The 27,724-nt window shown below is 43.2% G+C and overlaps 2 protein-coding genes across 4 annotated transcripts in view; one reads left to right on the forward strand and one right to left on the reverse strand.

Moving 5' to 3' along the window:
• DNAH17 (dynein axonemal heavy chain 17) overlaps window positions 1–13,112 on the forward strand; it is a 239,744-nt gene extending 226,632 nt beyond the window's left edge. For both annotated transcript variants that reach the window (XM_030208642.1, XM_030208641.1), the window contains 2 exons: window positions 6,866–7,091; window positions 12,735–13,112. In XM_030208642.1, the coding sequence (XP_030064502.1) occupies window positions 6,866–7,091; window positions 12,735–12,982 (474 nt within the window). In that variant the 3' untranslated portion in view covers window positions 12,983–13,112. The remainder of the gene's footprint in view (window positions 1–6,865; window positions 7,092–12,734) is intronic.
• The window catches only part of PGS1 (phosphatidylglycerophosphate synthase 1), a 50,689-nt gene continuing 35,188 nt past the window's right edge, over window positions 12,224–27,724 (reverse strand). The window contains exons 9-10 of one of the 2 annotated variants that reach the window (XM_030208643.1): window positions 13,565–13,690; window positions 12,224–12,827 (exon numbers count right to left, since the gene is read on the reverse strand). In XM_030208643.1, the coding sequence (XP_030064503.1) occupies window positions 13,571–13,690 (120 nt within the window). In that variant the 3' untranslated portion in view covers window positions 12,224–12,827; window positions 13,565–13,570. Of the gene's footprint in view, window positions 12,828–13,564; window positions 13,691–27,724 lie in introns of those variants that run through there. The other variant, XM_030208644.1, reaches the window with a different exon arrangement.

Consider the following 27,724-nt stretch of genomic DNA (forward strand, 5'->3'; position numbering starts at 1 on the left):
ACATCCAGCTTTTACTGTGCTCCCCAATACCACCACCAATCACAACCATCTAATGCTCTGTTCCCTTCACTACCCCTCAAGTCACATCCAGGTTCTGCCATGTTCCCCTCCCTATCCTAATGCCATTTAGTTTTTGCCTTGTTCCCCTCCCCCCTCCTAGTCATATCCAGCTTCTGCAGTGTTCCTTCCACCCCCATGAGCAGTCACATCTAGCTACTGCTCTGTTCTCCACACCCCCCCAAGTACAATCCAGTCTCTCCCACTCCCCTTCCCCCCCCCCCCCCCCCATATTGCCATCCAGTTTCTACCTTGCTCCCCTTCTCCCGCAGCCCATTCAACAACCTGCTACGATCAGGATGCATAGCAGCTCCATCTTCTCATCAGGGCCGAGACGCGTGATTTCTGTGCTGCTCTTTGAACCGTGGGGCTGTGTCTACGGAGCCCTGCGCAGGTCATACCATGGTTGAAATAGATGATGTTTGAACTGTGCATGGCTCCGCAGACACAGAGCCTTGTGATTCAAAGAGCAGCACAGAATTTGCACGGCCTAGCCCAATTGAGAGAAAATGGAGCAGCAATGCACCCTGGTGCTAGTTCCACCAATCCCAGCCAGACCAGCTTAGGGCCGTCTGATTTTGGCTTAGGTGGCACTTGTCACCTCCTAGCAACACCTATGTATAAATCTAGTAGGCCCCACTGCCAAAGGAATCGTCGTAACTTCACCCTGTCAGCATGTGCATACGTAACAACCGGGGCTGTATTATCTAACTTGGGATCAAGGATGAGGTTAGTCACCCCCAAGTAATAGACTACCCTCCACATGCTTCGATAACATTTTGGAAATATGGTTAAAGAAATCTCCTTGATCATGACTGGGAGCATACAGTGGGGGAAATAAGTATTTGATCCCTTGCTGATTTTGTAAGTTTGCCCACTGACAAAGACATGAGCAGCCCATAATTGAAGGGTAGGTTATTGGTAACAGTGAGAGATAGCACATCACAAATTAAATCCGGAAAATCACATTGTGGAAAGTATATGAATTTATTTGCATTCTGCAGAGGGAAATAAGTATTTGATCCCCCACCAACCAGTAAGAGATCTGGCCCCTACAGACCAGGTAGATGCTCCAAATCAACTCGTTACCTGCATGACAGACAGCTGTCGGCAATGGTCACCTGTATGAAAGACACCTGTCCACAGACTCAGTGAATCAGTCAGACTCTAACCTCTACAAAATGGCCAAGAGCAAGGAGCTGTCTAAGGATGTCAGGGACAAGATCATACACCTGCACAAGGCTGGAATGGGCTACAAAACCATCAGTAAGACGCTGGGCGAGAAGGAGACAACTGTTGGTGCCATAGTAAGAAAATGGAACAAGTACAAAATGACTGTCAATCGACAAAGATCTGGGGCTCCACGCAAAATCTCACCTCGTGGGGTATCCTTGATCATGAGGAAGGTTAGAAATCAGCCTACAACTACAAGGGGGGAACTTGTCAATGATCTCAAGGCAGCTGGGACCACTGTCACCACGAAAACCATTGGTAACACATTACGACATAACGGATTGCAATCCTGCAGTGCCCGCAAGGTCCCCCTGCTCCGGAAGGCACATGTGACGGCCCGTCTGAAGTTTGCCAGTGAACACCTGGATGATGCCGAGAGTGATTGGGAGAAGGTGCTGTGGTCAGATGAGACAAAAATTGAGCTCTTTGGCATGAACTCAACTCGCCGTGTTTGGAGGAAGAGAAATGCTGCCTATGACCCAAAGAACACCGTCCCCACTGTCAAGCATGGAGGTGGAAATGTTATGTTTTGGGGGTGTTTCTCTGCTAAGGGCACAGGACTACTTCACCGCATCAATGGGAGAATGGATGGGGCCATGTACCGTACAATTCTGAGTGACAACCTCCTTCCCTCCGCCAGGGCCTTAAAAATGGGTCGTGGCTGGGTCTTCCAGCACGACAATGACCCAAAACATACAGCCAAGGCAACAAAGGAGTGGCTCAGGAAGAAGCACATTAGGGTCATGGAGTGGCCTAGCCAGTCACCAGACCTTAATCCCATTGAAAACTTATGGAGGGAGCTGAAGCTGCGAGTTGCCAAGCGACAGCCCAGAACTCTTAATGATTTAGAGATGATCTGCAAAGAGGAGTGGACCAAAATTCCTCCTGACATGTGTGCAAACCTCATCATCAACTACAGAAGACGTCTGACCGCTGTGCTTGCCAACAAGGGTTTTGCCACCAAGTATTAGGTCTTGTTTGCCAGAGGGATCAAATACTTATTTCCCTCTGCAGAATGCAAATAAATTCATATACTTTCCACAATGTGATTTTCCGGATTTAATTTGTGATGTGCTATCTCTCACTGTTACCAATAACCTACCCTTCAATTATGGGCTGCTCATGTCTTTGTCAGTGGGCAAACTTACAAAATCAGCAAGGGATCAAATACTTATTTCCCCCACTGTAAATAGCACATTTACTTTATTAAATACGATACAGTTGTACTTTATCAGCTCATTTTGTATTTACTCAGCACAACAGGCCAGCAAAATTCCCACCCCTTTGTTTGGTCTTATTACTTGATTTATTAGAGTAAGTGTATTTCAGCATAGCTTTTATGCAAGAGGATCCACTCAAGCCTGGGAAGTAAATAGGTCTCCTGTATAAAGTAACATCAGCATTCAATCACTCTGCCTATTTAAATAGCAAATGGTGCTTGACAAGAATATTCAAATCCCTAGCATTGAGAGACATAAAAGTGGTATCACTCTTGGAAAGTTACAGAATAAGAATGACTCTTCCACAAACATATGTAAAAAAAAAAAAAAAAGGCAAACACTAGGTTTTAACTTGTACATCTAGACGTATCCCCCCCCTCCCCCCCAGGTGAGCCTTCCCCTCCTCCCACCCTTCACGAAACAGTAATGATGGTAAAGCACACCAAAAACATGGTACATCTTAGAGGAATGAGATCATCATAAATAAAGCCTGAAAAAAATATTAAAGACCAGGCATACAGTGGTGGAAATAAGTATTTGATCCCTTGCTGATTTTGTAAGTTTGCCCACTGACAAAGACATGAGCAGCCCATAATTGAAGGGTAGGTTATTGGTAACAGTGAGAGATAGCACATCACAAATTAAATCCGGAAAATCACATTGTGGAAAGTATATGAATTTATTTGCATTCTGCAGAGGGAAATAAGTATTTAATCCCTCTGGCAAACAAGACCTAATACTTGGTGGCAAAACCCTTGTTGGCAAGCACAGCGGTCAGACGTCTTCTGTAGTTGATGATGAGGTTTGCACACATGTCAGGAGGAATTTTGGTCCACTCCTCTTTGCAGATCATCTCTAAATCATTAAGAGTTCTGGGCTGTCGCTTGGCAACTCGCAGCTTCAGCTCCCTCCATAAGTTTTCAATGGGATTAAGGTCTGGTGACTGGCTAGGCCACTCCATGACCCTAATGTGCTTCTTCCTGAGCCACTCCTTTGTTGCCTTGGCTGTATGTTTTGGGTCATTGTCGTGCTGGAAGACCCAGCCACGACCCATTTTTAAGGCCCTGGCGGAGGGAAGGAGGTTGTCACTCAGAATTGTACGGTACATGGCCCCATCCATTCTCCCATTGATGCGGTGAAGTAGTCCTGTGCCCTTAGCAGAGAAACACCCCCAAAACATAACATTTCCACCTCCATGCTTGACAGTGGGGACGGTGTTCTTTGGGTCATAGGCAGCATTTCTCTTCCTCCAAACACGGCGAGTTGAGTTCATGCCAAAGAGCTCAATTTTTGTCTCATCTGACCACAGCACCTTCTCCCAATCACTCTCGGCATCATCCAGGTGTTCACTGGCAAACTTCAGACGGGCCGTCACATGTGCCTTCCGGAGCAGGGGGACCTTGCGGGCACTGCAGGATTGCAATCCGTTATGTCGTAATGTGTTACCAATGGTTTTCGTGGTGACAGTGGTCCCAGCTGCCTTGAGATCATTGACAAGTTCCCCCCTTGTAGTTGTAGGCTGATTTCTAACCTTCCTCATGGTCAAGGATACCCCACGAGGTGAGATTTTGCGTGGAGCCCCAGATCTTTGTCGATTGACAGTCATTTTGTACTTCTTCCATTTTCTTACTATGGCACCAACAGTTGTCTCCTTCTCGCCCAGCGTCTTACTGATGGTTTTGTAGCCCATTCCAGCCTTGTGCAGGTGTATGATCTTGTCCCTGACATCCTTAGACAGCTCCTTGCTCTTGGCCATTTTGTAGAGGTTAGAGTCTGACTGATTCACTGAGTCTGTGGACAGGTGTCTTTCACACAGGTGACCATTGCCGACAGCTGTCTGTCATGCAGGTAACGAGTTGATTTGGAGCATCTACCTGGTCTGTAGGGGCCAGATCTCTTACTGGTTGGTGGGGGATCAAATACTTATTTCCCTCTGCAGAATGCAAATAAATTCATATACTTTCCACAATGTGATTTTCCGGATTTAATTTGTGATGTGCTATCTCTCACTGTTACCAATAACCTACCCTTCAATTATGGGCTGCTCATGTCTTTGTCAGTGGGCAAACTTACAAAATCAGCAAGGGATCAAATACTTATTTCCACCACTGTATGCTTACAAAAATCTGTCAAAACAGATGATTGATCTAACAGCCATACTGGGCCATCATAAAAAAAAATCAGGAGGTGTTCAATATAGGTCCTCACCAAAACCGGGACCTCAAAGGCAGAGATATACTAAGGAGAAGCAGAGTTCTACCCACTGCTACAGCCAGTCACATAGCATTGGCACCTGAAAGTTGCACTCCTGAGGTCAGGCGGGTCAAGCACCCTTTAGTCTGGGACACCTGCTGCCATTTCACTCGAGCCTGAAGAAACTGTGTTGCTATGGGTCTTGCACAGGATGGAATAGTAGGCCTCTGTGAGGTGGGAGCTATGTCAGGAAATAGTTTCATGGCGTCTTCCAAAGTTATGATCCGTTGTAATTTCCCTTCCAAGTAAAAAGTGAGGGCAAAAGTATATTACCATCTATCTGGAGCAATAGACTGCGCAGGTTCTGTAAGGAGTGTGTTTGGAAGGAGTTTATTTATTTAGATTTTGCGCCCACCTTTTTCAGTAGTAGCTCAAGGTGAGTTACATTCAGGTACATACTGGATATTTCCCTGTCCCTGGAGGACATTCAGGTACATACTGGATATTTCCCTGTCCCTGGAGGACTCACAATCTAAGGCAAATGAGGGCTGAGTGACTTGCCCAAGATCATAAGGAGCAGCACTGGGATTTGAACCTGGCATCTCTGGATGATAAGACTAAGCACTAGACTACTCCTCCACTCCGGTAGTGTTGAACTACTAGTCTCACGCTTCTTATATTCCACCATTTCTGGGGTGCTCCTCCAGCTGCAATCTTTCCTCCACCTTGTCTAACAGGTAGAACCCAGAAGATTTGTGTTCATGCAGAGATGCATTTAGGGATGCGATTGCTTCTTGAAGTTCAAGGAGTGTTTCAGTATCCACCATTCTGTGATCCAGTTTGGCTATTTCGCCGCGCAAGTCTGCTGCCAATGTGGTAAGTTCAGACCAAACTACCTTTTCAAGACCATCTTGATTTCTTCAAGTAGGTGGCAAAACTCCATCATAGGTTCCGCTAATGCCAAGACAGTTGGGGACCTGCTTTCCTGGAACTGGGGTAATTCCAGGCCTGGCATTGCCTCTGTAGTCACCATCTTGCTCAACACGCAATATGTGGAGGCAGTTTTTTGATAAGTCGTTGAGCAGAGGGTGCCCACTTTTTATATCAGGTGGCTCATGGGAAATTCCAATGAGTTTTAAGGTAAGCCTCTTACGCTGATGGCTAAATATTAAGAAGATACGCGAGAAGATTATATCGGGCTATGCGAAGCTCATTGCTCAGATGACCGTCTTGGTTGATAACGTCACTTCCTCTCACCAGCCAAACCTAAATTATCAATTAAAATTGGTCAATTGGGGGAACTTTATAGACCGCACTAGTCCCAACAGGAGGTTCAAGGTGGTTAACAAAAAGATAACTCGGACAAAATGAGGAATTACAAAAATACGTACAACCTTGACGTACAATTAAAATTTACCAAACAAGAAAGGTTTAAGTTTTTTACATAGATTCACATAGTTCATCTCAGAACGGATTTGCATTGGAAGTGCGTTCCAAATGGAACTTGACCGATAAGAGAACAGTCCTCAAAATTCTGGGTGGTTTACAAAGTCACATCCATAATAATTTTCACATAGAAACATAAAATTCAAAATAAAGCCAACACATTAACTGCATATTCAAACAAATCACTACCTATGAACGTTACACGGTAGTGAAAGCTTGCTAGAATAAAAATGACTTTAACTGCTTCCTGGACGGGAGAATCAGTTGAGAATCCCACAAGTGCTGCAGCAAACTGTTCCATAATTTATGTGCTGCAATCATAAAAATCTTCTTCTCCCTATACATATTAAGACTCACTTGACGAAAAGATGGTACCTTATGCAAATTTTGATTCTAAGATCTCAGTGCGAGAAGGGGTATAAACCTTCAAAGTACTAGCTTGGTGGAGAATGATCACACAATAACTTGAACACCAACACCTATATCACATGAGTGATATTTGTTCCTTAAATAAATGAAGTAATAATATTAAAACTGTGTTTTGTCTAATATTACATTTTGTTTAAATATCAGAAACCAGTCAGTCTGATATATATGCAATATGGGAAAATCAGGAGGGTCATGAAAACTTTCTATACTACCAGGAAAAAAAAAACAAACAAACAATCATTCCTCTTCCTCATTAATCCAATGGTGTGTTGTATTTCTTTACGCAGGAACTAGATGCCTGGACATCAGACTTTGCATTGCCTAATACTGTGTGGCTAGCTGGCTTCTTTAATCCACAGTCCTTTCTTACTGCTATCATGCAGACTATGGCTAGGAAGAATGAATGGCCACTTGATAAAATGTGTCTTTCTGTGGAAGTCACTAAGAAAGCACGGGAAGATATGACAAGTGCACCCAGAGAAGGAGCATATACTCATGGGCTCTTCATGGAAGGTAAGCATGTAAAAGATGGCAGATAAAGACCTGTACAATCCATCCAGTTTTCCCAAAAAGGTGGCCAGAGTTATACCTGCCACTCCATGCAGGTCACATTCCTTCACGATTAAGCACTGGCATCACGAACAGGGCAGTTGTCAACGCAAGATTAATCCAACAATATTGCTACCACCATTTTACTTGTTAATTTCAACCTTAAGATGTCTTCCCCTCCCCCCAAGGAGATACACAGCAGCAGCACTCCTAGCATTTGATAAGAATGTATATAATATAAACTAGGTATAAAAAGGTAATCTAGGAAATTGTCAAAGATAATCCAAGATAGACTCACTTTTTTCCAGGGGAGATGCAGGCACACTTGATGGTGAAATCCTCAGACTGATCCTGCACGTCTGTTCTCTCCCCTAGCTAAAAGTAAGCCTTTAGGTTTACTAGGCATGTATGGGAGTTCCTGAGACCGGTATGCTCCCTCTGCCTTCAGTTTTTTCTTCAGCCGCGCCTGGTTGGACACAGCTCTCCCCTCTCAGGAAAAAGAAAAATCTCAGCAGAAAAGTACCACTGGAAAAAAAAAAAAAGAAAAAAACAGAAGGCAAAGCTGAGCACAGCGAGTCTCGGTTTCCTGCAGCCAGTTTCTACAGCTGCCTCTGGGGAAACTTTGCCATCCAACCGCATGGCCTCACAGCCATCGACTCCAATGACCGCATCCACTGCTCCCTCCCCCCAGGACCCTGTTTCAGCACAACTGGGGGAGAACAATTTGTAGACCACTGCTATTGCAGAGCCCAGCAACCTGCACAAGTTGGACATTCAGAGAGGGAACAGCCGCAAGTCTGTAGACAAGGATCGTTGCTCCACCCCTAAAATCTCCTTCAACTGCCACGGCGGCAGGCTTCAGGAGCACATACACGAACTGGTGCTTCTCTCCCAGTGGTCTGTGGAACCGGCAAGGCTCCTGTGGCTCAATCTCAGCCTTGCAGCCCTCGTCAGGCTCCAACAAGCAAAAGTCCGCCAATTCAGCAGACAAAGGTTGCTACCATCTGCTGGAAACAAATACTAGGTGTGTGAGGGATATACAGGACTCTTTGTGGGATTATGTCATCAAACCACTTGTTCTATCTCCATCTGCTGGTAGGTGAGCATAAACCCACATATCTGGAGGGTGATTTTGTGTTGATCAAGATGAACGTTTAGCTGGGCAGTTAGAGGGACCAGTAAGGCAGGGTGGGAGGGAAAGCAGTACTGACTGTTCCTGTTGATGACAGAGGGGACTGGCAATTTGTTTTGATGCTACATGGGGGAAACTTCCCCTTATCTGCACAAAGCAGCAGGTACAACCCTATCCACCTATCTGGCCAGAATGTTTGGGCTATGCTTGTCTTTATCTGCCATTTTTAATTACGTTAATAAGCTTTGTGATTTTAAAAAAATATATTTTAATGCAGTGTGAACAACAAACACCCTGCAATAATGCTAACAAATATATTTTAGTCTCCATCACAGCAGTAAGAAGCAGATTCATGGATGCTTTGCTTTGTAGAAGTAAAAAAAAACAACAACTTTGGTTTCTTACACTTAAAAGATTTAGAAAAAAAGAATGACTGCCTGAATATAATTCAGAAAGTTGTTAAAGCTAAAACAAACAAAAAAAGGCAAAGAGCTGCCACAGAAATAGCAAATCAAAAGAAAAAAAGCAGATCAAAAAAGACAAAAAAATAAAACAGGAGGGTAACAGAAGTGGTTTATTACAAGTTACCCGACGTGGCCACGTTTCGCCCTCAGGCTGCGTCAGGGGTAAAAAAAAAACCTACAAAATAAAAATACATAATGAATAAAACAAACATCACATTGTATATTTGATAATAAAACGTATCTAAAAACACTATCACATCATATAAAATAAAAACAGATCAAATCTAAAAACATAATACAAGAAAATATAATATCAAATCAATATCAGTTAAAAACATTCAGATTAAATGTGCATGCAATACAATAATAATTTTAATACAAGACATGATATCAACAAAAAATAATAATATCAACACTAAATGTATATCAACAGAACTGCATAGGACAGAAAGGTGGAGATATACAACACTAAAATAACTGAATGACCGTACATACTACCGTGTTTCCCCGAAAATAAGACACTGTCTTATATTAATTTTTGCCCCCCAAAATGCGCTAGGTCTTATTTTCAGGGGCTGTCTTATTTTTCGGGGAAACATCGGGGTTGGCCCGCCCGCCCTCCCTCCGTTGCTCCCGGAACTAACCTTAAACGTCTCCTTTCACCTTTGCAGCAAGCAGCAGCAGGACAGGCCACTCCTTCCTTCCGTGTCCCGCCCTCGCCTGACGTAATGTCTGCGAGGGCGGGACACGGAAGGAAGGAGAGGTCTGCCCTGCTGCTGCTTGCTGCGAAGGTGAAAGGAGGCGTTTAAGGTTAGTTCCGGGAGCGACGGAGGGTGGGTGGAGGGGGGCCCGGCGACCTCGGGTGGGGGGGCGGCCTTGTCCGGCTCTCGGCAGCCCTGCTTTCAAACAAAAATTTGCTAGGTCTTACTTTTGGGGGAGGCCTTATATCTACCAATTCAGGAAAACCTCTACTAGGTCTTATTTTGGGGGGATGTCTTACTTTCGGGGAAACAGGGTAAATATCACCTACCTAATAGGGGTAAAAAGCAAAGTGAACCCCTAAAAGTAGTCATACAACCACCTAAAAAATACAAAATAAAATAAATAAATAAAATACTGATGATCATCAGGATATATGTGATTGTCACAGAACAGTATGATGTCTATTGATTTGAGTTGCTATCTATTACAACATGGAAATCCACTGATTCTTACTTTTTAACAAAGTGAATATTAATTTCAATATTTTTAGATCATTGAATGTGCGTAAAAGACGGCAATTGAGGCCAAGCATTGTGAGATTTTATTTATTTATTTTATTTTGTATTTTTTAGGTGGTTGTATGACTACTTTTAGGGGTTCACTTTGCTTTTTACCCCTATTAGGTAGGTGATATTTAGTATGTACGGTCATTCAGTTATTTTAGTGTTGTATATCTCCACCTTTCTGTCCTATGCAATTCTGTTGATATACATTTAGTGTTGATATTATTATTTTTTGTTGATATCATGTCTTGTATTAAAATTATTATTTTATTGCATGCACATTTAATCTGAATGTTTTTAACTGATATTGATTTGATATTATATTTTATTGTATTATGTTTTTAGATTTGATCTGTTTTTATTTTATATGATGTGATAGTGTTTTTAGATATGTTTTATTATCAAATATTCAATGTGATGTTTATGTTTTATTCATTATGTATTTTTATTTTATAGTTTTTTTACCCCTGACGCAGCCTGAGGGCGAAACGTGGCCACGTCGGGTAACTTGTAATAAAGCTAAAATAAAGTCATGTTTGTGAAGGAAGCTTCTTAAATTACAATAATGGAGGAATCAGAATACTGAAAATGAGAAAACAGTAACTGTCATAGTTTTGTAAACTATTACTTACTCTTCAGTCTTTGCAACTGTACTGCAATATTTGTTACAGTTGATCACTTATTTTAGCTTCGTAAAATTAACTATAACTAGCAGTCTTTTAATGAAATTAAAATAATTGTACTTTGTTCAATATAAAGTGTGGTCACCTTGACACACACACGAGTTATACCATCTCACCTGCTCTCTCAGAGCTAGGTTTACCTGAGCATGTATGCAAATCCTCTCAGTCTATTACAGAGCTTAAGCGTCAACAACACCATTACAGGAAAGCAACCTCACTTTCTCTATAAACAGGCAGGACAAATAACCACAAAGCTGTCAAGCTGGGTGCAGCCCTACCTTGATTTGCTTTGGTTTTTAAGGGAAATGCATATAAGAACATTGTTCAAGCTACTAATTTAAAAAAAGCAAAAGAAAGAAGGAAACAAACCTCCACGAATGGAACAAACCAAAGGCAAGTCAAAAGAAGTGGAGTAGATAGATAAAAGTTGGAACCAGATGATTCTTTATTATAATGAGCAGCTGGAAACATGGAAAAGCCCGACACAGCTGTGTTTCAGCACAGACATGTGCCTACTTCAGGGGTTAAATCTCTAAAAACAGAAATAAAAACAATAAATAAATGCCTTAAAAAAATTAACAATGTATTGGAACACCGGAGAAATATCAACAGTCGGTGAGGAAATGTGGTCTATACAGTTCATATTTATGGGTCAAAACACGAATAGTGGTATCATCGGTTAATAATATTATCATATGTAAACTAAACTGTTTATGAGGCAATCATTGGTATTACGCAGTCTTCAAAGTTTTTCAGCAAAACATGAGATACATGAATATAGTATGCTCCGTCCAACATAAAGAAACGTACCTGGTATAATATGAACAAGTGTTGGGAAGTGGAATCAAAAACTGGTTCTGTATACATTAATTCTTTTGTATGCAAACTCAGCGAGTCAAAACGCTACTGAAGATAAAAAATTAGAGATCAAAAAACACTCAAAAGAGATGCTTGTCCATGCTGCTGTAGTTAAGGATCTGTATCTAATATTACATCTAAAAAATGTGTTGGGAGATACTTGAGGCTAAATGATTGTATAAAAAAATTAAAAAGGATGTGATAAACTACCCGAGTAAAAGATGGCCATATAGAGAGTGCCAATAAATCTTGCTATGGTATGCTATCAGTTAACGCCATTCAATTTGTATTGTTACTTACTGGCTATTTAAAACATGGCCATCAATAACGGACTTAAAACCAACAAAAAAAATCTTTTAATCAGCCGGGTCTAACTGTATCTCTTTGACGCAACATTGAGAGCTAGTTAAGCTCATGCTTATACTACAGTGTAAGGAAGACATTAACCCCTGAAGCAGAAACACAGCTGTGTCGGGCTTTTCCATGTTTACAATTGCTGAATATAATAAAGAATCATCTGGTTTCAACTTTTATCTATCTACTCCACTTCTTTTGTCTTAAAAAAAAAAAAAAAAAAAAGCCATGGCTCATTAAGTTGCAGCCCCTGTGAAATGCTTTCATTTATGGTGGCAAGTCCCAGCATGCTGTAAGAAAGTCCAGCCTCTCACCACTTTAAACCTGCAGGCGCTATTTCTACAAGCTGGAAGGTTTTTTAATATATTTTTTATTTTAGACCTAAAATTAGGTAGTGAATGTAAACAGCACTGTTAAAATACAGGTCATTCGATAACAAAAAAGGCCAGCAGCAACCATCTGGTTTTTGCTGCAGCTCTTAGGCCCGCTAGAGCTGCTGCATTTCTATGTTCCTTACTTCAGTCCAACAGTGTTTGCTTAACGTTTTACAATAACCCTGTCATGACCTGCAGCTCCAGTGAATTTACTTCTCTTTAAAATTACTTTCTCAGGGATGTAGTAGCCAGAAATATTAGTCAGGAGATAAGATGAAAACAGATCAGGTCTTTAACCGTAAGCTGTGTGTTCAAATCAGCTATGCTCATTGCTAAGGTAGCTGCTGCTTGCAGTTTCTAGTTAGAGACTGGTGAGTGGTGAACACCAAGAACAGACGAGGAAAAGCGTTTGATGTTTAGCCCAAGATTTCAAGTCATAAGTGTGGTAAGATGATGTCGGTGTTTGGACTCTTGCAGGTGCTCGCTGGGATACTCAAAGTGGCGCGATTGCTGATGCACGCCTTAAAGAGTTAATGCCCACCATGCCCGTCATTTTCATCAAGGCCATACCTGTGGATCGGCAAGAAACAAAGAATATTTATGAGTGCCCAGTATACAAAACACGAACGCGAGGCCCCACCTATGTCTGGACCTTCAATTTAAAGACAAAAGAAAAGTCAGCCAAGTGGGTTTTAGCTGCAGTTGCCCTGCTACTACAGAACTAAAGAGGATCTTTCCAGCAGCCAAATCAAAAGATTGCTATAATGACTTATGTACAGTCTGTGAGGCATTTTACAGATGCTTTTTAAATAAAAAGAAAACTTAACTTGATTTTTAAAAAAGAATCATTCAATTATTGGGCCTCTCATGTAAAGGAAAAATATTAGCCTCAGTTTGACTGTTTTTACAGTCCTGACTCCTAAAGGAAACATAAGATATGCCATACTTGGTCAAACAAATGGTCCTCTAGAGCCTTCACGCCCTGTCCTGGGCTGCCCATAGGTCAGGTTATTCCTAATGAATGTACATGAAAGACAAAGTTACATGCACAAGGGATATCCTGAAAACCTGGACCTTTTGGCAGAACTCAAGAACTACCAGAGCCCGAGACTCTTACACAGCCAGTCCTGGTCATTGAAAGTGTTCAGCAGATAAAGTGCAATTACAGACACTTCAGGCTTGTAGAAGTCCAAGTCATTCATTTCAACTGGGCAATTTTAATATAAAATCAGCATGTATACAATTCTGGTGCATTACATCTTTCACTATCTAATAAAACATGAAAACAAATCTGAAAAGAAACTGACCAGTTTTCAGAAAAAGTTCTTTATCAACGGTGTCAGCAGCTTCACCCAAAGCTTCACATAGCGATTAGGCTGTTCAAAGGTTGATGATAATACTATGTTTGACCTATTGAAAAGCTGGTTCTGCTCCTACAAGACAAAATTCAGAAACAAAATAACTCCACATTGCATTCGCGATTTGATTTACCAAGTTGGATTTACTGGTGGTCACAGAGGACCATGACTGGGATATAGTTATTCCAGGTTATAATCTATTCAGGAAGGACAGGGAGTGGCACATTTTACATATTAAAGATAATATTAAAGTAGCAGAATGTACACTTTAGGTTAATCTATATACAGACCTCCTTCACAGGTATATTGCTATGAAACAAGTCATTTAAATATGCTGGATGTGGATTGGGATATCTCTGCTGGTTCTGTCATCTAGAAGAAGAGAGATTCTGTACAGGGAGAACTGTTCTGACAACTGGTACTGGAATTCACATAGGAGAGGAGTTAGAGAAGAAATTACCTCTACTTCAAGATTTAGATGAACGTGGCTTTCAAATGCATTCAATTCACGATGCCTAAAACACAGTGGCCTAGCCATGGGTGTGCTCAGGCCCATCCTGCAGAAATGCGCATCACTGGGGTAGCTGGCAGGGATCCCCAAGCCCCGTTAGCTGAAGCCCTCCACTGCTGGAGCCCCTGGGCCAACTGAACATTGTAGTAGGTGGTGGCTCGGAGTCATACTAGGGGCGCTGGCAGGGCTTGGAAATCCCCACCAGCCAAGGTATTTTGTGGGCAGAGGTAGAGAGGAAAGGCAAGTGCCCACCCCGAGGCTGCCAAGACAGCTGCAAATGCTATGGGCTTCAGGAAGACCTTTGCGATCATTTAGTTGATGCTTCATATCTAGGAAATAATCACTTTGGAGATAAGTTTGAAGACGGTTTCTTTTCAAGCTTGCTTTTCCTGGAGCATAAGCATAAAATGGTGATGCTGGTGGTGCCTGTTGGTACCCTGAATGTGTTTAAAAAAAAAAAAAATCAATAACTATATAGTCCATCCTAATTTCCCCTGCTCTTTCCTATAAGAATTGTAGTTCTTTTCACTCTGCGGACTTGAAGGGCAGTGTAGCAAAAAATAAGGGCAGAATATAAATGGTGAAATCAATAAATAAATGAACTTCTGGCAGTTATATTGCCATTCCTGCTTTAAAATTATTGGCTTGCATCCCTGAATCTGAAGGATGCTTATACCCACACACCAATCCTCCCCAAGCACTGGAAATGTTCAGATTCCCTTTTCAAAACCAGCACTTTGAGTACCAAGTTCTTCATGCAACCTTTCAGCAGAAGTGCTTCGTCACAGAAAGGGTCTTTTGCTATCTCCATCCCTTAACGACTAGTCAATTTCAGCAAAGAGCATAGCTGACCCATCTCTTGGATTTCTGTTTTGCATTGAGCTGAAATAGGATGGTATATTGTAGAAACTGGATATTAAAGGACATGCTGATTAAATCAGCTGTGTGGACATCTTCTGAGAGAAATCCAGGGGGACATAAAAGATGTGGGGTCATATGTGCTTGGAGGGTGGTCAGCTTATAAATTCCAAGACTGGGAAATGGTACTTCACGTACTTCTACTCAAGAAATTGATATTATCCAAATGTCTCGGCAATTTAAGCCTCGTATTATTGTCATCCGAAGAAAGGTGAAAGAACCTCTGGTACAATGCTGCTTTTCTTTTCAGCACAGTTTCTATGATTTGCACTGTACTGTTGTGGAGAGGATTCTCATTAACGATCAACACATGCTGAATGCAGCACAGCCCACTGTATTCTTATTAACACACTAAAGGATCCCTTTCACTGGAATGCTTTTTATTAAAGGCAAGGTAAGGTGTTCATTATTGTGGAGACATCGGGGACTGGCAGATTTAAATGTGGGCATTTGCTCTATAATGGACATCTTGTATGTCTGATGTTCAATGCGGATAACCCCTGATGCAGCATCAATGAAACAAGAGGCCCTTGTCGGGTAACATGAGAAGCATCAACTTTTATATTGGGAAGATGATTATATAGATAAATAATTTTTCATTATTACAAACACTAGAATATTCACATCAAGAATTTTCAGTATTATGCAGTGATTTTAATGCACATGAGACCTCATGTTTTCTTTTTTTTTTTTTATTTATATATATATATTTATTTATTTATAAGTTTTACAAACAATTATTCAAGATACAACTTGAAGGATAGTATTATATCACAGAAAAAAAAAAAAAACCAAATCAGAATCATTATTCAAAAGGTAAATATTTTCTGATACAATACTCAAGTCCTAACAATAAGGGAGATCCAAGATCCTAATTTATGAGGAGATTCAGGAAATACAAAATAGGAAATCAAGTACTTGTGAAGAGAATGCTAACTTTCTTTAAAGCTACTAGATATTCTTTTAGACGCAATGAAGGCCGATAGCTGAGAAGGATCTAAAAAAACATACTTAGCAGAGTCAATCCTAACAATACATTTGCATGGATATCTCAGAAAGAAAACACCTCCCAACTGTTGAATTGCTGGTCTCATAATAAGGAACTGTTTTCGCTTACGTTGGGTTTCTCTAGAGAGATCAGGGAACAAGGAAATTTTTAAACCCAAAAACAGGGTTTCCCTATGCTTAAAAAACATTGAGAACAACCACTGTTTATCATGTGGTAAAGCCACAGTTGCCACCAAAGTGGCCGCTGTGGCTGATTCAGTGTCTGATGTCTCTAGAAATTGTGACAAATTTTTAAGTCTCTGTTCCTGTTGGTTTTGCTGAATAACTTGTTTATTGGGTAGATAATAAACTTTAGTAAAAGGTGGAATATTATCCTGCGGAATTCCCAAGTTTTCCCGCAAATATCTTTTCAGCATATCATATGGTTGAATCATTTGAACTCTTGGGAAATTTACAAATCGCAAGTTGAGGTTTCTCATATGATTCTCATATGTTTCAACTTTCAATCTTAAATTAGAAATATCTTTAACCATAGTCATTTGAAGATTTTCAGTCTTTTTTGACTCTAGTTCTACTTTATCCATGCGAGTTACCAAAGCTTGCTGAGAATTATCAACTTCTTCCACTTTTTGCTCTAAAGATTTTAATTTCTGAGCCCCTTTAGTTGTTTGGGAAATAAATACTTTCCCCAGCTGGGACATTAACTCCCAAAGGGAGTCCAAAGTTACCTCTGTTGGTTTGTTGGTTAACTCTGCTGGGAATATGTCCTCCTGCTCCTCCTCTAGCTCTCTTCCATCGTCTCTTTCCCCCGTTACTTCGGTCGATCCAGCTCGTCCGCTCTCATCAAGATGAAATCGATTCCCCAGAGCAAACGGGGTCGTAGCGCGTTCTTGCGTCGGCCCCTGCTCTCCTTGGAGCGGTGAGCTTGTGATCGGCGGTTGCGGGGGCGGAGCTCTGTGGTCGGGGCTCAAAGTTGTATCCAGCCCGAGGGACGCCGTCGACTCCTCCAAAATAGCAGCGCCCATCAAGGGTCCACTCCCGACCTGTACCGCAGTCCCCTGCAGGCTCAAGAACCGGTCCATCGGTCCAGGAATCGAGGGAGGTAATGGGGTAGTTCGGGCAGTACATTTCCCTCTCCGTTTAGGCATGTTGGTAGAAGGAATCTGAGCGTGCAGCTAGTCACAAGTGCTTAGCGGCCATCTTGGATCGAGACTTCATGTTTTCAATTTGTGCTACAACTGAAGTTTTGGAGAGTGGAGATTTCTCTCGCTCCACTTTTGGTTTTGACTATGATCAAATGTGCTGTAGCCCTTTGGTTGCAATATATTTTTGTAGTGGCTTCTTTGTCTTTGAGATTATTTTTTGAACTTTTATCAGTTCTTAGCACACGGGGAACTGAAGCAGGATTGGCTTGTTGCCTGTAGTTTTTCTGATATTTATCCTACTGCCTCAAATTTTAGTTACCCCAATATTGACTGGATAAATGTCACATCAGGAAATGCTAGGGGAAGAGAATGGGACTTGATACACTTGTGACATAATGCAACCAAAGAATGTAAAGGACATTACCCGACTCTTTCTCCCCCCCCCCCCCTTCTAAGTTCCCCCAACTACACCTACCTTACATGTACCTTATCTACCACATCACCTTGTATTCATTCGTACCATGTATTTGTTCAGACTGGAATCGGCTAACGCCGTTAACAGCAACATGTAAGCCACATTGAGCATGCAAAAAGGTGGGAAAATGTAGGATACAAATGCAACAAATAAAAATAAATATACCGCCTTTCTGTGGTTTTTGCAACTACATTCAAAGCAGTTTATGTAGTATATACAGGTACTACTACTACTTAACATTTCTAGAGCGCTACTAGGGTTACGCAGTGCTGTACAGGTTAACAAAAAGGAGAGTCCCTGCTCAACAGAGCTTACAATCTAAAGGACAAAATGTTAAGTTGGTGCAGTCTAGATTGCTTGAATAGAGGTGTAGTGGTTAGGTGATTAGGCGACATTGAAGAGGTGGGCTTTGAGCAAGGATTTGAAGATGGGCAGGGAGGGGGCCTACATTCAAAGCAGTTTATGTAGTATATACAGGTACCTATTTATAACTGGGGCAATAGAGGGTTAAGGAACTGCAGTGGAAATTGAACCCAGTTCCCCAGGATCAAGGTCTGCACTAACCACTAGGCCACTCCTCCACTTGCAACATTCCATGTAGAATCTCAAATAGGGAAAGGGAATTGGGACTTGATATACCTGTGGTTTTTGCAACTACATTCAAAGTTGTTTAAATAATATATACAGGTACTTATTTGTACCTGGGGCAATGGAGGGCTAAGTGACTTGCCCAGAGTCAAAAGGAGTTGCAGTTCCCCAAGATCAAAGTCCGCTGCACTTTCAGGAAACAACAAGAGGGGGAACTATTTTAGATCTCGTCCTTAGTGGAATGCAGGACTTGATGCGAGAGATCACAGTTTTGGGGCTGCTTGGCAATATTGATTATAACAGGATCACATCTGAGATAACTGGAGTGAACACACCAGGAAAATCTACTGCAACAGCATTTAATTTTCAAAATGGCAGCTATGATAAAATAAGGGAAATGGATTAAAAAAAAGATCAGCTGCAAAGGTTAAGAGTTTAAATCAGGCACAGACGTTATTTAAAAATATCATTTTGGAAGACCAGATCAGTTGGAATCCACATAGCAAAAAAAAAAAAAAAAAAAAAGATTGTCAGAAAGCAAAACAGCTGACATGGTTACAAGGTGAGGTGAAGGAGGCTATTAGAGTCAAAAGAACAGCTTTGAAAAAATGAAAAAAAGGATCTAAATTAAGAAAAGAGGCAATATTAGGGAACAGGAGTGGCCTAGTGGTTAGGGTGGTGGACTTTGGTCCTGGGGAACTGAGTTGGATTCCCACTTCAGGCACAGGCAGCTCCTTGTGACTCTGGGCAAGTCACTTAACCCTCCATTGCCCCATGTAAGCCGCATTCAGCCTGCCATGAGTGGGAAAGCGCAGGGTACAAATGTAACAAAAATAAAATAGATACTATTGGAGATTCTATATGGAATGTTGCTACTATTGGCGATTCTACATGGAATGTTGCTACTATTGGAGATTCTACATGGAATGTTGCTATTCCACTAGCAACATTCCATGTAGAAGGCTGCGCAGGCTTCTGTTTCTGTGAGTCTGACGTCCTGCAAGTCACTTAACCCTCCATTGCCCCATGTAAGCCGCATTGAGCCTGCCATGAGTGGGAAAGCGCGAGGTACAAATGTAAAAAATATACAGTATATATATATTGGATTTTTACCTTAAAATCCATGGAGCCAAATAAATGCTTGTGTTGAATGGCAACATTTTTATTAATAGGTTGCCTGTGTTTCCAGACAGATTAGAAGGGAATGAATGACAGACTGAAGAATCAATGGTTGGATATTACTCTTGTCAGCATCCTTTTTAAATCTGTACACCATTTTGCATTAGAGCTTCTATAGAGCTGAAGAATACAGCTGATGAGAGTTGCCTTGTTTAGATTATTATAAAAAAAAATCTACACGAGTGATATGAAGTTTATTTTGGAGACATGAGATGACACTATAATGTTTCAAGAACTCAGAAGCCGTGAAATGCTGGCAGCATTGCCATATAAAAAAGCAAAGATACTTACCTGTAGCAGGTATTCTCCGAGGACAGCAGGCTGATCATTCTCACAAGTGAGTTGATGATCTGCGTTGACCCAGGAACCGGCATATTGAATAGCAAAAATGAAAAAGTTTGCCAAAGCCTTCTGACGCACATGCAGCGCCACACTGCGCATGCGCGGAGAAACTTCCCACCGGTCGCGCAACCGCGCTCCTCAGTTTTATCCAAAAGCATAAAAGAAAGAAAAGAAACAACTTCAAAGGGAGATGGGCGGGATTGTGAGAATGATCAGCCTGATGTCCTCGAAAAATACCTGCTACAGGTAAGTATCTTCGCTTTCTCCGAGGACAAGAAGGCTGAATCATTCTCACAAGTGGGGTATCCCTAGCATCCAGGCTCACTGAAAACAATAAACATTGGTCAATTGGGCCACGCAACAGCGAGGACATAATGTAGATTAACCTAAAACTGTATACAAACTAGTTGAGAGTGCAGCCTGGAACAGAATAAAACGGGCCTAGGATGGTGGAGTTGGATTCTAATTCCCAAACAGGTTCTGCAAGACTGACTGTCCAAACCGACTGTCACGTTGGGTACTCTGCTCAAGGCAGTAATGAGATGTGAATGTGTGGACTGAAGACCACATCGCATCTGATTTCAAGTGGGCCACTGACGCAGCCATGGTTCTGACATTATGAGCCGTGACATGGCCCTCTAGAATCAGCCCAGCTTGGGCATAAGCGAAGGAAATGCAATCTGCTAGCCAATTGGAAAAGGTGCGTTTACCGATGTTGACTCCCCTCCTGTTGGGATCAAAAGAGACAAACAACTGGGCAGACTGTCTGAAGGGCTTTGTCTGCTCCATGTAAAAAGGCCAACACTCTCTTGCAGTTCAAAGTGTGCAAGCTGCTTTTGCCAGGGTGGGCATGAGGACAGTCAACAGCCCATCCCTTGCTTTTGCTGGGGAGCAGCATGGGCCTTAGGCGCATGCTATTGACGAGAACGAGCGCGCTGGGGCTGAGCCTGAGCAGGCTGGAGTGACACTGGAGTGTACCTACGGTTAGAATAGGAATAGGGAACACTCCGTGACTCACCAAAATACCTCCTGGATGAGGAGGTGGAAGCAGAAGGCGCCCGGCGGGAGAGAGAAGCCACAGCATCAGTATGCATCTTGATCTGGTCAACCAGATCTTCCACCTTCTCTCCAAAAAGATTATCCCGCCAGCAAGGAACATCCGCTATCCTCTGCTGGACCGAATAGTTCAGGTCAGAAACACATAGCCATGAGAGTCTGCTCATTGCTATACCTTGAGCAGAGATTCTGGATGCTACATCAAAAGTGTTGTATGCGCCCCTGGCCATGAATTTACGACACGCCTTCTGCTGTCTGACCAGCTGGTGAAAAGGTTCAGCCTGCTCCAGTGGAAGGGCATCGACCAAACTAGACAGCTGCCGCACTGAGTTACTACTACTACTACTTAGCATTTCTATAGCGCTACTAGGGTTACGCAGCGCTGTACAAGTTAAAACATGGGGAAGGACAGTCCCTGCTCAAGAGAGCTTACAATCTAAAGGTAACAAACTATGTAGTCAGTGTATCATGAATGGGGAAGGTGGTTAGGCGCCAAAAGCAAGGGAGAAGAGATGGGTTTTGAGTAAGGACTTAAAGATGGGCAGGGAGGGCGCATGGCGTATGGGCTCGGGGAGTCTGTTCCAGGCATAGGGTGATGCGAGGCAGAAGGGACGGAGTCTGGAGTTAGCGGTGGTGGAGAAGGGTACAGATAGGAGTGATTTGTCCTGAGAGCGGAGGTTACGGGTGGGGCCATAGGGGGAGAGGAGGGTAGAGAGGTAATGGGGGGCTGCAGATTGAGTGCATTTGAAGGTCATTAGGAGAAGCTTGAACTGAATACGGTAGTGAATCGGGAGCCAGTGAAGCGACTTGAGGAGAGGGGTGATATGAGAGTATCGGTTCACGCGGTAGATAAGACGTGCAGCGGAATTTTGGACAGATTGAAGGGGGGATAGGTGGCTAAGCGGGAGACCAGCAAGGAGAAGGTTGCAATAGTCAAGACGAGAGGTAACGAGTGAGTGGACGAGGGTTCGGATGGTCTGTTCAGCGAGGAATGGGCGGATTTTGCTAATATTATAGAGGAAGAAGCGACAGGTCTTAGCTGTCTGCTGGATATGGGCAGAGAAGGAGAGGGAGGAGTCGAAAATGACTCAGAGATTGCGGGCTGACGAGACGGGGAGGATGAGACAGAGAGTGGGGGAAGAGGAGAGGAGGGTTTGGGTGGGAAGACAAGGAGCTCAGTCTTTGCCATGTTCAGTTTCAGGTGACGGTTGGACATCCAGGCGGCGATATCTGAGAGGCAGGCCGAGACTTTGGCCTGGGTTTCGACTGTGATGTTGGGAGTGGAGAGGTAGAGCTGGGTGTCATCGGCATAGAGATGGTACTGGAAACTATGTGATGAGATCAGTGAGCCCAGGGAAGAGGTGCATATTGAGAAAAGAAGCGGTCCAAGGACAGATCCTTGGGGAACTCCAACAGAGAGCGGGACGGGGGTGGAAGAAGAGCCATTAGAAGATACTCTGAAGGTGCGTTGGGAAAGATACGAGGAGAACCAGGAGAGGACGGGGCCCTGGAATCCAAATGAGGACAGTGTGTCAAGAAGTAAATTATGATTGACGGTGTCGAAGGCGGCAGATAAGTCGAGGAGGATAAGGATGGAGTAGTGACCTTTGGATTTGGCAAGGAATAGGTCATTGCAGACTTTGGAGAGAGCTGTTTCTGTTGAGTGTAGTGGGCGAAAGCCGGATTGAAGCGGATCAAGGATGGCCTGAGAGGAGAGGAAATCAAGGCAGCGGCTGTGGACAGCTCGTTCAAGTAATTTGGAGAGGAAGGGTAGAAGGGAGATGGGGCGGTAATTGGAGGGACAGGTGGGGTCAAGTGATGGTTTTTTTAAGAAGTGGAGTGACTACAGCGTGCTTGAAGGTGTCAGGGACAGTAGCAGTGGAGAGAGAGAGGTTGAGGATGTGACAGATTGAGGGGTTAACTGTAGGAGAGATGTTGTTAAGCAGATTGGTGGGAATGGGGTCAGAGGAACAGGTGGTGCATTTAGAGGAAGAAAGAAGGCGAGCAGTTTCCTCTTCGGTGATCTCAGGGAAGGGGGAGAAGGAGGCCAGGTTAGGTTGGTTGAGGGAGTGGGTTAAGAAGTCACAGGGAGGAGAAGGCTTGGAGGTGAATTCAAGGTTTATCTTCTGCACTTTATCGCGGAAGTAGTCAGCTAATGTTTGAGGAGAGAGTGAGGGGGGGTGGGAGCGGAGGGCACTTTAAGTAGGGAGTTGAGGGTTGCGAAGAGGCGACGAGGGTTGGAGCCAAGAGAATTGGTTAATTGAGAATAATATTCCTGTTTGGCAAGGAATAGGGAGGACTGGAAGGAGGATAGCATGAATTTGTAATGGGTGAATTCTGACAGGGTGCGAGATTTCCTCCAGAGTCGTTCAGCAGATCGGGTGCAGGAGCGAAGGTAACGGATGCATGGGGTTAACCAGGGCTGAGGATTAATGCGCTTAGTGGGGCGAGAGACAGATGGTGCTAGGGTTCCACAAGTGGATGCTCGTGAACAGCTGGTATGACTGCATACGGGCAATGAACATGGTGGCCTGACACATTTTCCTCCTGAAAGAATCCAAGGTCCTAGATTCTGTGCCTGGGGGCGCTGAAGCATAGTCTCTAGATCTCTTAGCTCTCTTGAGGGCGGAGTCCACCACCATGGAGTTGTGGGGAGACCTCATCAACCCAGGCTCCCCATGGAGCTGATATTGGGAATCAACTTTCTTTGGGATAACAGGAGTAGACAGAGGGGACGCCCAGTTGCGCATAAGGACTTCCCTTCAGTACCTTATGCAAAGGAGCTATCATTGCCTCATTTCCCGCACAAAGAATGAAAAGGAGAGGCTTTCAGGTGGAGGGGAAGGTTCAGAGGGAATCCCGAAGGACTCATCTGAGAAGCACCTGGGATCTTCCTCCGATCACCACGAATGTTCCTCCTTGGTGTCGGAAAGCACTTCCCTTAGGGACTTCCAAGACCGAACCCGCCTCAATGCCGAAGACCTATGGTCTCTAGGGCGACATTGAGGGGCCGACTCCCGCATGGACCATGGCAAAGCTTCCTCCATCGACGGGAAGCCAGCTAGGGTGGCAGCCAATACTGGATCCACAAGTGGCGCTGAACTTGGAGACCTCACCACAGGTGGAGGGCCAGACACAGCTGCAGCAGATGGCATGGTAGGCGCAAGCACCCTCAATGCCGATGCAGTCCTTCCAGAAGTTCCGGAAGGCCCGGATCTGCTCGTCGAGAGGCGCCATTGGGAAAGGCTTTGGGGTCAGTGGGACAGCCGGTTGCAGAATTGCCTGAGGCTCGGGAGCAGGAACTGGACTGCTGGGAGACAGATGCACTGGCACCTCTTGTATGGAGGGGGCGCAGTCCCCCCCACCGGCGTCCAAGCTTCTCGGGTGCTGAATCTCTCGGCACTGTGTGTCGATGGAGAAAGGTGGCGGGGCTTCTTAACCTTCGCTTGATGTACCTCACCGAGGCTCCTCGGTGCTGAAGATGAGGTCGAATCCCCACGTCACCTTGGGGTCAGGTCCGACAACGGACGGTCCCGGGGGGCCTGCATAGCAGGAGGCCTCAAGGCAGGTGGAGACCCACTTGATGCCTCGCTGCTCCCAATGTGTCTTGATCTCTCAGCAGCCATCCCTACCTCCACTCCCGATGTCAATGCTTCCCTTGATGCTGTCGACCTCGATGCAGACAACGAAGGCCCGGACCAAGCCCCCAAAGGTTTCTCTCATTGGGCTTCTCGAGCAAGTTGAGTCCTTTTTTTCGTACGAAGACAAAGGGCACAACGAGCTGGGCTATGGTCCGGCCCAAAGCACTGTATACACCACGAATGAGTATCAGTGCCTGAGACGGTCCGGTTGCACCGAGTACAATGTCTGAAGTTACTGGGAGTCTTCGATGACATGGAAGGGAAGAGACTGTCCTAGCTAAATCAAAAAACACAATTGTGCTGAAAAAAAAAAAACGACCACAAAAAGAAGGGAGACCAGCTGAGCAGGTCTAAGGACAGCCACGACTAAAAGAAAAAGAAAAGAAAACTTAGACGTGGGCAAAAATTCTAAGAAAATAAGAGGAAAACCTTTTTTTAAACGAAGACAAATAAAAGGGGCGAAAAATTCAGAAGAGGGCACTGAAAGCTCTTCCCAGGCGAATGAGGAGCTGCAGAAAAAACTGCCTCTGCTCATGCGGAAAAAGAAGAATTGTCGCGCGATGCGCAGAAAGGCACTCTGCGCATGTGCGGTGCTGCACGCGCATCAGAAGGCTCTGGCAAACTTTTCCATTTTGCTATTCAATATGCCGGTTCCCGGGCCAACGCAGATCGTCAACCCACTTGTGAGAATGATTCAGCCTGCTGTCCTCCAAGAATCTAATTTAATATTGTCATTTCGATTCCACTTAACTAAAGTGGGCAATCATCCCAGAAGTGCTTCCAGACTTCAACGAGGCTGTTTTCACTCAATAATCAGATAACTTAGCAATGCAAAGAAGAAGCAAAACTTAAGTTTTGGAGTTGATATATGAAAACCTAAAAAGGGGGAGGGGTCTTTATTTTTTTTTACAAACACGATTGAATGATCAATAGCCAGAGTTTAAAAAGTTGTCTGTTCCGAGGCTTTTTCCTACCCATTTTTTTAGGTTAATGAATAAATGAAATGATAAAATGAATTAAAAAAAACAACAGATGACTGCATAGGAGTGGATGTAGCTACAAGGGTTTTTTTTTCCGTGACAGACATAGATGCAGTAAGTTAAGATTTTATTTTGCCACGGTGGATGTTCTTTATAGTGGACCCAGCTGCCAATCTTTAAAAATGGTTCCAAGGAGGATCCGTGAAACTACAGACTGGTGAGCCTCATGGCAATGCTGGGTAAAACAGTAGAAGCTTTTATAAAGAACAAAATTACTGAACACCTAGACAAACAAGGTTTAATGGGACAGAGTGAATATGGATTCAGCCAAAGAAAGTCTTGCCTCACCAAGTTATAAGTACATAAGTATTGCCACACTGGGAAAGACCAAAGGTCCATCAAGCCCAGCATTCTGTTTCCAACAGCAGCCAATCCTGGTCACAAATACCTGGAAAATCCCCAAAAAGCTCAATACATTTTATGCTGCTTATCCCAGAAATAAGCAGTGGATTTTCCCCAAGTCAATTTAATAATGGTCTATGATGGACTTTTCCTTTAGGAAGCCGTCCAGACCTTTTTTAAACCCCGCTAAGCTAACCGAATTTACCACATTCTCTGGCAAAAAATTCCAGAGTTTAATTACACATTGAGTGAAGAAAAATTTTCTGATTCATATTAAATTTACTACTTTGTAGCTTCATCACATGCCTCCTAGTCCTAGTATTTTTGGAGAGAGTAAACAAACGATTCACGTCTACCCATTCCACTCCACTCATTATTTTATAGACCTCTATCATATCTCCCCATAGCCGTCTTTTCTCCAAGCTGAAGAGCCCTAGACGCTTCAGCCTTTCCTCATAGGGAAGTTGTCCCATCCACTTTATCATTTTTGTCACCCTTCTCTGTATCATTTCTAATTCCACTATATCTTTTTGGAGATGCGGCAACCAGAATTTAACACAATATTCAAGATGCAATCGCACCATGGAGCGATATAAAGGCATTATAAAGTCCTCATTTTTGTTTTCCATTCCTTTCCTAATAATACCTAACAATCTATTTGCTTTCTTAGCTGCTGCCGCACACTGAGCAGAGGGTTTCAACATATCATCAATGATGACACCTAGATCCCTTTTCTGGTCGGTTACTCCTAATGTGGAACCTTGCATTATGTTGCTATAGTTCGGGTTCCTCTTTCCCACATGCATCACTTTGCACTTGCTCACAATGAACGTCATCTGCCGTTTAGACACCCAGTCTCCCAAGGTCCTCTTGTAATTTTTCACAATCCTCTTGCAATTTAACAACTTTGAACAACTTTGTGTCGTCAGCAAATTTAATTACACTAGTTACTCCCATCTCTAGATCATTTATAAATATGTTAAAAAGCAGTGGTCCCAGCACAGACCCCTGGGGAACCCCACTAACTACCCTTCTCCATTGAGAAATACTGACCATTTAACCCTACTCTGTTTTCTGTCTTTTAACCAGTTTTTAATCCACAATAGAACACTACCTCCTATCCCATGACTCTCCAATTTCCTCTGGAGTCTTTCCTGTGGTACTTTGTCAAATGCCTTTTGAAAATCCAGGTACACAATATCAACCGGCTCACCTTTATCTACATGTTTGTTCATCCCTTGAAAGAAATGTAATAGATTGGTGAGGCAAGATTTCCCTTCACTAAATCCATGTTGGCTTTGTCTCATTAATCCAGGCTTTTGAATATGCTCTGAAATTTTGTTCTTTATAATAGTCTCTACCATTTTGCCCAGCAGTGACGTCAGGCTCACCAGTCTATAATTTCCCAGATCCCCTCTGGAACCTTTATTTTTTATTTTTTTTTTTTTAAACTATCGGCGTTACATGGGCTACCCTCCAATCTTCCAGTACCATGCTCGATTTTAAAGATAAATTACATATTACAAACAATAGTTCCACCAGTTCATTTACTACTTTTTTTTTTTAAGGTTTGAACAAACATATGGATACAAATGAGCCAATTGATGTGTATATCCATATTTTCAGAAAGCTTTTAACAAAGTTTCTCATGACAGTCCTGAGAAAATTAAAAAGCCATGGGATCGGAGGTAATGCTCTGCAGTGGACTGGGACCTACTACTACTTAACATTTCTAGAGCGCTACTAGGGTTACGCAGCGCTGTACAGTTTAACAAAGAAGGACAGTCCCTGCTCAAAGGAACTTACAATCTAAAGGATGAAATGTCAAGTTGGGGCAGTCAAGATTTCCTGGTTAAAAGATAGA

Source organism: Microcaecilia unicolor, chromosome 6 (genome assembly GCF_901765095.1).
Source record: "Microcaecilia unicolor chromosome 6, aMicUni1.1, whole genome shotgun sequence".
In the NCBI taxonomy this organism is placed as follows: domain Eukaryota; kingdom Metazoa; phylum Chordata; class Amphibia; order Gymnophiona; family Siphonopidae; genus Microcaecilia; species Microcaecilia unicolor.